This window comes from Cornus florida, unplaced genomic scaffold (genome assembly GCF_030987335.1).
Source record: "Cornus florida cultivar Cherokee Brave unplaced genomic scaffold, ASM3098733v1 CherokeeBrave_3.0.0_Hap2_Chr10, whole genome shotgun sequence".
NCBI lineage: Eukaryota > Viridiplantae > Streptophyta > Magnoliopsida > Cornales > Cornaceae > Cornus > Cornus florida.
In genome coordinates this window covers 17281962-17291069 of record NW_026775580.1, presented here as the reverse complement: position 1 = coordinate 17291069, position 9108 = coordinate 17281962, and the positions used below count along the sequence as shown (strand labels likewise).

At 32.3% G+C, this 9108-nt stretch overlaps 1 protein-coding gene across 2 annotated transcripts; it reads right to left on the bottom strand.

Annotated features, from left to right (window-relative positions):
* Positions 1 to 514: 514 nt before the first annotated feature.
* LOC132276822 (protein RGF1 INDUCIBLE TRANSCRIPTION FACTOR 1-like) lies at positions 515 to 2603 on the bottom strand. Of its 2 annotated transcripts, none has more exons than XM_059778443.1 (5): positions 2471 to 2603; positions 2162 to 2253; positions 1839 to 2039; positions 1521 to 1736; positions 515 to 931 (listed from the first exon to the last, which is right to left on the bottom strand). In XM_059778443.1, the coding sequence occupies exons 2-5, from the start codon at positions 2162 to 2164 to the stop codon at positions 620 to 622; spliced, it is 732 nt and encodes a 243-aa protein (XP_059634426.1). In that variant the 5' UTR covers positions 2165 to 2253; positions 2471 to 2603; the 3' UTR covers positions 515 to 619. The 2 variants fall into 2 exon arrangements, with proteins under 2 accessions (XP_059634426.1, XP_059634424.1); XM_059778441.1 differs by having other exon boundaries at positions 2406 to 2572.
* Positions 2604 to 9108: the final 6505 nt, after the last annotated feature.

The following is a 9108-nucleotide window of genomic DNA, read 5'->3' as shown; positions in this document are numbered from 1 at the left end:
ATAGACGGTCAAAAATCAACTACAGAACCAAGTTTTCAAGGGACGATTAGCTTTAACGATTACTAATTCACAATCCTCACTATTGTCCATCACAAAGCACATACAATAAAAACAGGTAAATCACATGAAACAGAATTATAACAACTTTAGGAAAATAGAATCTTTTTAACAAACATGACTTCTGTACATGATATCATCATGCTACTGCATTATTTCTTCCCTTTCCCCACAACCAAACAACCCCATTATGTGACCAAACTTATGTACATGCATACATCATTAGATGACTAGAAAGAGGTTATCTTGTTTTCTCTCCCCTTTGTCATCCTTATTGACTGCAAACGAAACTATGAAGAGAGTACTAAATAAACATGAACTTTATACCCTAAAAAAGCTAATCAAAACAGAGCCTTTTCAGTATATTTACACTAAAAACTAGCCTATATATATATATACACATGTTTTCATATATATCATTTTTCCCATGTTACTCAGCTTGTACTAGTCTATTTCATTTTATTTTTGTGTTTTTTTTTTTTTTTTCTTCCTTCCATTATATAACTTTAAGTTCTGTTCTTATACCTTCTTGATCATCACTTCCCTATTTTCGGACCGATCATCAGAATGGGGCTCGGTGGGGAATGCCCTTCCTCCTCCTAGAATTCCGGTGGTTGAAGATGGGTGGCGTGGCGGGGGAAATGTTGTTCATGGTCTCATCTCCAGAAGTAGAACACGAGGAGCCAGCATAATTGGGACCATCCACAAATGCGAAAATAGGGCCATTGATTAGACGATTGAAAACATGAGGCCTGCACATCTTCTTTGGGGTTGAGGACTCATCGGATTCAAAGCCACCTTGAAATGTGTCTCGATTGTGCTTCATCCTTACTGTGAAGGTGAGCTCCGGATCACCACGCTTCATACCCCCAAGCTGCAACCAAAGAAGAGAAAGAGCATTTTAGACTTTTAGTTGGAGGACTAAAACAAGCAATCTACAATCAAAGGAATGCAAAACAGAGCATTAGTAATAAATAAACAAAAGAAAACATCCAATGGCACCAAACAATCCCAATTTGAGCAAAATAAAATATAACTACATTTATTAGCCCCAATAGTTAGATGAAACAAAATGTATTAGCAGGAATTAAGAAACAAAATGTATTAGTAGGAATTAAGAAACAAAAGAAAATATCCAAATTATTGCAAAATCAAATGTTGTTTTAAGTTCTTAGCCCCAAATTTAACATTTCTTGGAACAGAATAATAATACAAACCCAACAAATTTAAGACTTCTTGCAAGCTATAGATCAATTTCAATAGAACAATGTCTAGTAAGGCATGGCCTAAATATAAATTCAATCAAACAGATATCACTTCTGGAGTAGAAACTCATGTACTCAAAACTTGTTACCTCATAAACCCATTCACATGTAATGCTTTATTAATTAATTATACATATGAAAGGAAAAAAATAAATAAATAAATAAATAAAATTCAAGAGGGATTAGAAGAAAAATCACCTTGCAACCAAGAGAACAGAACCTGAACGAGTCAAGAAGGCTTCGGCAACAAATCTCACAAGTGTTTGTAACTCCTTTTCCAGGCCTTGGCTGTGGCCTCTCGTTCAAGAACACAATCTTCGCGCTGTTGATAACATACGTCTGTATACAAGAGATGTCAATGTACTTCTGAATCTCATTCACTCTCACCACGTTATGGTACGAGGACCGCCTTATCTACAAGTACACAATCACAACCCCACCAATACAATACATATAAAAATGTTACCAACCATAAGTGTTAAATTAGATAGGAAAAGATGAAGACAACTCACTAACCTGAACAACTCGATGATCCTTGTGACGGATCAAACAGTAAGAACAGAGAGCATTTCCCATACAATCCAAACAGTACATGTTGCATTCGCTTTTATTGGAATCCCCATGAACAAAGCACGGAATGAAGTAGTTGGCTCTAAGCATTGGTTTCAACCATGGAGGATCCATATCTTCATTTCCCATTCGAACAATCGGACTCACCTAATTAAATTTATTTATTTATTTATTTTAAAAAAAAAAAAAAAAAACCTTTTAACCCCCAGCATAGACAACAGAATCACACAAACAAGAAAACAGAGTTTAGAGTGAAATTAATACTATACCATGACTTTTTGTTGTTGATTGCCCTCAAACGCCCAATCTTTCTGCTGTTGATTTTGAAAATGAAACCTGTGAGACCCAGATGATATTACACCTATAGATTGAAGAAAACAAACCCACATTTAGTATTCTTCTGAAACAAATCAGAAAACATCTAGTCAAACCAGCCAAAAGAGATAGAAACCCAATTGTTTCACTTAAGATGGAGAGAACAACAATAGATAAGAGATGATTGATGGGTCTAACCTTCAAAGTCTCTATCTATGAAATGAATAGTTTCAAGATTGATCATATGAGTGTATGTAGTGTACCTTTGTGAGAATGAGAGGCAGGCGGTGAAGACGAAAAGACCCAGAAGGGTAAGGATTGAATGAAATTTATAAGGCGGTCACACGGTGACTTGTGTATGTATGTATATGTATCATCATTATTTTCTCTTAATTATATATATATATATTAATTACTAAATAAATATAAGGAAAACGTGCCCACGTGGATTCTACAATAGGCAAAATTTATTATCAACGGATATGAATGGGACACAGCGAAGACTCTTAGATTCTTCTCCTTTATGTCAGTTCTTTCGTTCTCCACCGTCCGATTCGAAACACCTAAACAATTCTGAGAAGAACACCATTAAGACTTGCTTCCCAAGAATCGATGTTTCAATTGAAATCAAACACCTCACGTGTCTTCGTGGCAACCCTAGCCGTCACTCACTGTCTTGTTTCTTCTACTCACACTCGAATTAAATAGATAATATAATAATAATGAGAAAAATATACCAACTTGTCCTTGGTTTCTCCACGTCAACCATATTAGTAAACCTTTCTTATCGGTTGGTGCCTTGGTGGTTCTTGTTTTGAAAATATCATATGGAATCGTATTTATTGATTTTAAAAGAATAATTTTTATTATATTTAAATTTTATTAGTAGTGAATAAATTATTAAATTTATGGTTATAGTAATATAATGATTTATTTATTTATAGATTTAATGTAACAAGGTTAAATTAATAATGTTACAAAAATAAAAAATAAAAATTGACTTTTTAAATATGGAACAATAGAAAAAGGTTGACAGTTATTTTAAATTAGATCCAAGTACAGGAATAAGAAATTATTCTTGATAGAAAGCACAAAAGGGAGGAGAGCATTCTCTATCCTTATGTGTGTATTTATTGATTTTAAAAGACTAATTTTTATTATTTTTATATTTTATTAATAGTGAATGAATTATTAATTTATGATTACATTAATATAATAATTTATTTTTTATAGATTTAATGTAAGAAGGTTAAATTAGTAATGTTATAAAAAATATATATATATTGACTTTTTAAATATGGAACAATAGAAAAAGGTGGACACTTATTTTAAATTAGATCCGAGAAGCATAGGAATAAGAAATTATTCTTGATAGAAAGCAGGTAAGGGAGGAGAGCATTCTCAATCCTTATGTGCAAGGAAAGTTCGGGATAAGGGAATTATGGATAGAATCGACAGATGTGTTCTTGGCTTACTGTTTTTTTTCAGAAAATTAAATTTTAGTGACTACATTAAACAAAATTGTTTTAGAGTGATAGGGACAAAGTCGGAAATTAAATTTAGGGGCACAATGTAAAAAAAAATTAAAAAATTCAAATAGTCACTGCAATAAATATAAATTATATAAATTAAGAGATAAAGAAGAAAAATTACTCAAAATAATATGTCAATTAATGAGTAATTTAAGAAAAATAAATAGTTAACAAAAAATTTAAAAAAGAAAGAAAAATGAGAGAATTTTGAAAAGGAAAAAAAATTGGAGTTTGATTCAAAAAGAAAAATTTGACTTTTTTTTTTAAAGAAAATTAAACGAATTTAAGAGTAAAAAAGAGAATAAATACAAAATTTAAGAGATAATTTTAGAAAAAAAAAAAAATTTTTGGGGGGCATTATATGAATTTTTTTCATAGATACATATAAAAATTTATAAATTTAATATATGTATTATAGTAAGCACGCCAGACTAGGGGGCACGTGTCCCTGAGTATACACTAACTCGACCTCTAACAGTGACCATAAAGATAAGAAAAGATAAATAGTAATCAAATCTAAAACTTAAATATGGATAAGTGACTATTAGATGGAATTGTTACATAAATATTCTCTCATACCATGAAAAAAAAAATCATATATATATATATATATATATATATATATATATATATATTCATAAGCAGGTAGTGTGTTCGACTTATGAGGAAAAAAAAAATCATATATATATATATATATATATATTTTCATAAGTAGGTAGTGTGTTCGACTCAAAGATTTGGCTAATAGTGCAAAAAGGATCAATGAAGGCATACCCTCAAATTACAAAACCAAACAAAAAAAAAAAAAGTAGTACATTAAAAAATTTGAGCCAGGCTTCATGCTCCTACTACAAAAGATACATAACTTCCTACAATCTAAGACCATAGCATCTATCACTTGAAACCAAGTGCTTCTAACAACCTTCACAACAGACCTACCTGTCCCCTGATGATATCTCATATTTCTCTCACCTACGGAAGGAGCTAGAAATTTGAAGTTGGGGCTAGGTTTATATTATGTAATTAAATTTTAAAAAATATATACATTAATTATAAAAATTCTTAATTTTGAACTCTTAAAAATATAATTAAAAGAGTCTAAATTGAAAAATTACTAAATTTTAAAAAGACACAAACTAAATTTATTTTCAAATGGTCAATATATAAATGTTTTGAAAAAAAATTGGGGGTCAATTGATATTTTTAATGAATTTTAGGGACAAAACCTATAAAGTAATTAATATTTAGAGGTATAAATAAAAAATTAAAAAAGTTTGGGAGGCCATGGCCCTGGCCCACGCCGCCCACCCCTAGCTCCGCCCCTACTCTCACCCACACATAGGGCCAATAAAACTGCAATCAAAACCAGTTTTGCGAGTTTATGTCTACAATTTTAAGATAAAAAGATGCTAAAGAATTTACTCTCTCCACTATAACGAGCAGTGATGACCACCACCGTAAATGACACACGCTCGTGTGTATTGTACAAATGGGTAGGCTAGTGGTGGTGCAATTTGTTGCTGGTGGAATCATCGGTTTGGTGGTACTGGAAGTACCTATTGATCAAACAATCATCAAATGTGTTTGTTTTCGTGTTGTTAAGTAAATAGAGAGTGCCTTACAGTCAAGTATGGAGAGTAAAGATGATATGTCACAATGTTGTGTTTGTTTTCCATGAATATGATCTAATGTTTCCGGCCTTCAAAGTTTGTGTAAGATTTTCTAAATAATAATAAAAAAAAAAGAAACTATGTTTCAACAGAATATATTTCCATGGAAAAAAAAAAATGCAATCTCACAATATTGAGAAAATGGAGTTTTTTTTGTTGACTATTGAATGGCAATGGCTTGTCCATGGCTGAAATTGAATCCATTCTTGAGTGTGAGGAGGTAGAGAGAGCGATAAAAAGGTGAATGAGAGAAAGAGGCCACGTTTTTTTAGATAAACGATGGTGGGACAAAATTATCCTTGAAAAGGTCACCATTTATCATTTAAGTTTTAAATTTGGTAACAAATTGTTACTTCTTCTTCTTCCCTTCTTTTTTTTTTTTTCAAAATTGGATAGAAGAAATGAGAGATTTAAGAGAACAATAATTATAATAATTATAATATATACATATTATTATTTTTAAAATTTCCTAAATTATCAATTACTGAAAGTAATTAGGCATTCCAGTTATAAAATGTAAATTTTTAGGGTTAAATACATTGACCTCCCCAAATGTTTGACTTAATTACATCTATTGAAAGTTGTCAAATTTTTTGCCATGACTTCCCCTAATGAGTACACAACTTGTCCTTGATTTCACGACAACCATAGTAGTAATCCATTTATTATATTAGCTTTCTTATCATTTGGTGGTTCTTGTTTTGGAAAAGGCCCTTCACTCTGAAGGTTGCTCTCCAATCTATATGGATTTCCTAGTCCTCACCTTCATCGTTCGAGAATGAATATATCACCATTAATATCACTCTAAACGACATTAAGAATGGCATTAAATGGTGTCAAAATAGTTTATTGGGCAAATTCTTAACTGAAAAAAGGAAAAAGTTAAAGTGGAATTGTTTGGCATGTAAAAAGCGGTCGGTTCCGATAGAACCGGATGAGCGTGCCAGGAATTACAGTAGTTTTGAAGAGAGATTCAAACAATATTCCAAAAGGAAGATTGCGAGACCAGGCGACTGTGAAGAGGTGTAGAATGAACACCTCTGGGTTCTTTTTACCTTTGATAAAGGACTTCGGGATAATTAACTGGTTAGGAAGAACTACGTTACTTATGAAAGTAAAGGAATTGATTGTAAAATTAACTAATGAAAAGTAAAGTACAGGACTAAGACTAATCATATTGAAAATGTATTACAATGAAAAGTAATATTGTATTGAAATGCTGTGTTTGGCGTTTAGCAGGCCTATTACGTTATAACATAATGACCTATTTATAGAATGAAAATATAATCAGTTACAATAGCAGTTCCGAGCAGTTCCATTGATGCCTCCAAATGCTTCCAAGTGTCCAAGCCATGCAATCGTGCCTTTGATGCTTCTACTTCCACGTTCCAAACATATAATCGTGCCTCTGATTCCCCTGGAACTTCACGTTCCAATCATGTAATTGTACTTTTGATTCCTCTGGAACATCACGTTCCAATCATGTAATCGTGCCTTTGATGCCGTTATCTCCCAAACAAATTGCATGATTTCTTTTGTCTGAGCAATGACTATTACTCCTTTTTTCAGGATGGTGGTAGTAGTGGCCCACGTTAAAACAGTTAGAGTTTTGTTGTATTGTGACTTTTGAAGAAAACCAACTTCCACATTTTAGGAACTCTAATTTCCACGTCTAGAACTCCAATAATTGACACGTTCCTTTGACCAAGTCATATCCCTTACGTGGCTTCTCTTAGTGGTGGACTCTTAATAACTTTCCAACTCTCAAAGTCCTTGAAATTGGTCTTGACCTAAACTCCTTTCATGTGTCAGAAATTGGCTTGACCCAAAACTCCTTCCACGTGTCTGCTTTTCCATGGGCGAAAATAAGGGTGTAAACTGTAATGACCCGGTCATTTACTCCCTTTTTCATTTTCAGCAAGTTTCTTTTTTTTTTTCATTTTTTTTTTTCATTTTTTGTTTTTTTCCCGAGTTCGATTTTCTAGGTGTAAACTCACTTTTTGAGCTCGGATTTTTTCCCGGCTTTGCATGCATCCATGATATTTAAATTCTATACTTTGTGTATTTTTGCATTTCTAGAAAATCATGTTTAAATATTTACTTTTACGTAAAGGGTATGGATGCAGAGTTTCTTCGAAAACATTATTTATTTTTGGGGTTTTTTTTTGTAATTATGAAAAATAATTATTTTTCTTTTTAAGGACCTTTTTGCAATTTATTTTGCTAGATATTTTCAAAAAGGACCTTTTTGTAATTACCGGAAAGTGTGACAAGTGTCGCACTCTCGTTAGGCCACTTGTAAGCATCTCATTAGTTAACACTTGGAAACCTTGGATGATGACATGTGGAGGGTGGAGATTCACCTACTTGTTGGCCTAACATTGGTGCACTTGTTGGCTTAGATTGTTGATAAGTGTAGGCTTTAGATTAAGCCTAGAATGAACCATTAGATTAATGACACGTGTAGGCTCCAAATTAAAGTCTAACTTTTGTGTGTGTGTGTAAGTATGGTGCAAGATTAGGTGTAATTAACTTGCTTTGACCAAGTGAGTGGAGGATTACACCAAAGGGGGTTAATATTTCATTTTAGATTATTTTTATTTTATCATCTTGCTCACATAAAACCTTAGCCACCATTGAAGGAAACCATTAACCTATGCTTAAAACCTTGATTTTGATCTCTTTCCACTCACCTTAGACTCAAAAGTTTAGAAAACAAAATACTTGCCTCACCTTCCTCTATATAACCCTTGAAGGAAATTGTAAAATTCATTTGTTGCTTTGGATTCAAGAGGGACAATTATCTTGTGAGGTAGGGGGTGATTTATGTTTATAATCTAGGTGTTTTAATTATTTTGGTGGCCTACTATAAATTATTTACATGTCTTTAACTTAATTTTTAAATTAATAGATTGTTGTACCTTGCATGAAATTAAGTTACGACATGATATTCTTGAAGGCCATGACTTGATCTATAACTTGTCTTACTATGAAGTTAATTGGAGTAGTTTTAAAATCTAGAGATTTGATCATTTTAATTTAATTATTTTAATTTAATTGCTCCAATGACTTGTTTAAGTTTCTAACTAGATATTGTTGATTATCTAGGCAAGTTCTTTCATATATATTAAATAGAGAATATTTGAATGAGTTTTGAAAAATTTATTTAATTATTTTCTTGGCATTTATCTAAATTTACCTTGTTGTAACTAAGGTAGAATTGGCTTGTAACTAGAAATTAAATTAGGCCTTGCTATTGTGACGACCTTGGATTTTTCAACCCAGTGTGTCCTGTGATGACCCGAAGATTGACCAGATAACGGATCCAGAATGCGGAAGCAAAATGAAAACAAGTCCATAGAGATGTACATTATCCTTAGGACACAAGAATGGACTTTCAAAGAGTTCCGAGGCTTAATGGAAGCAAAACGAAGACAAATGTATCAAAACCCTACCGAAAGAAGGACCAAGGGTAAAATGGTCATTTTACCCTAAGTGGAAGGAATTTGACTTCCAACAAGTCCAATGAAATAAAAAATATCCAAAAACATCCTTCAGTAACTTCACATAAAGTCCCAAGGCAAAAGGAAGAGAAATCCCGAATGAACCCTATCCCGGTTTGAACCAAATCTAACACCCTCTCACTAAAATGAGAATATCTTGAGCTAGGAGAAGAATCTAAAACTTAAATTGGTACCA

Excerpts from the sequence above, each read along its gene's own strand:
- LOC132276822 (XM_059778441.1), bottom strand. The coding sequence starts at position 2,451 with ATGATCAATCTTGAAACTATTCATTTCATAGATAGAGACTTTGAAG. Across the intron at positions 2,254-2,405 it reads CATAGATAGAGACTTTGAAG|GTGTAATATCATCTGGGTCT; the intron begins GTTAGACCCATC and ends TTCAATCTATAG. Across the intron at positions 1,737-1,838 it reads AGGATCATCGAGTTGTTCAG|ATAAGGCGGTCCTCGTACCA; the intron begins GTTAGTGAGTTG and ends GTGTACTTGTAG.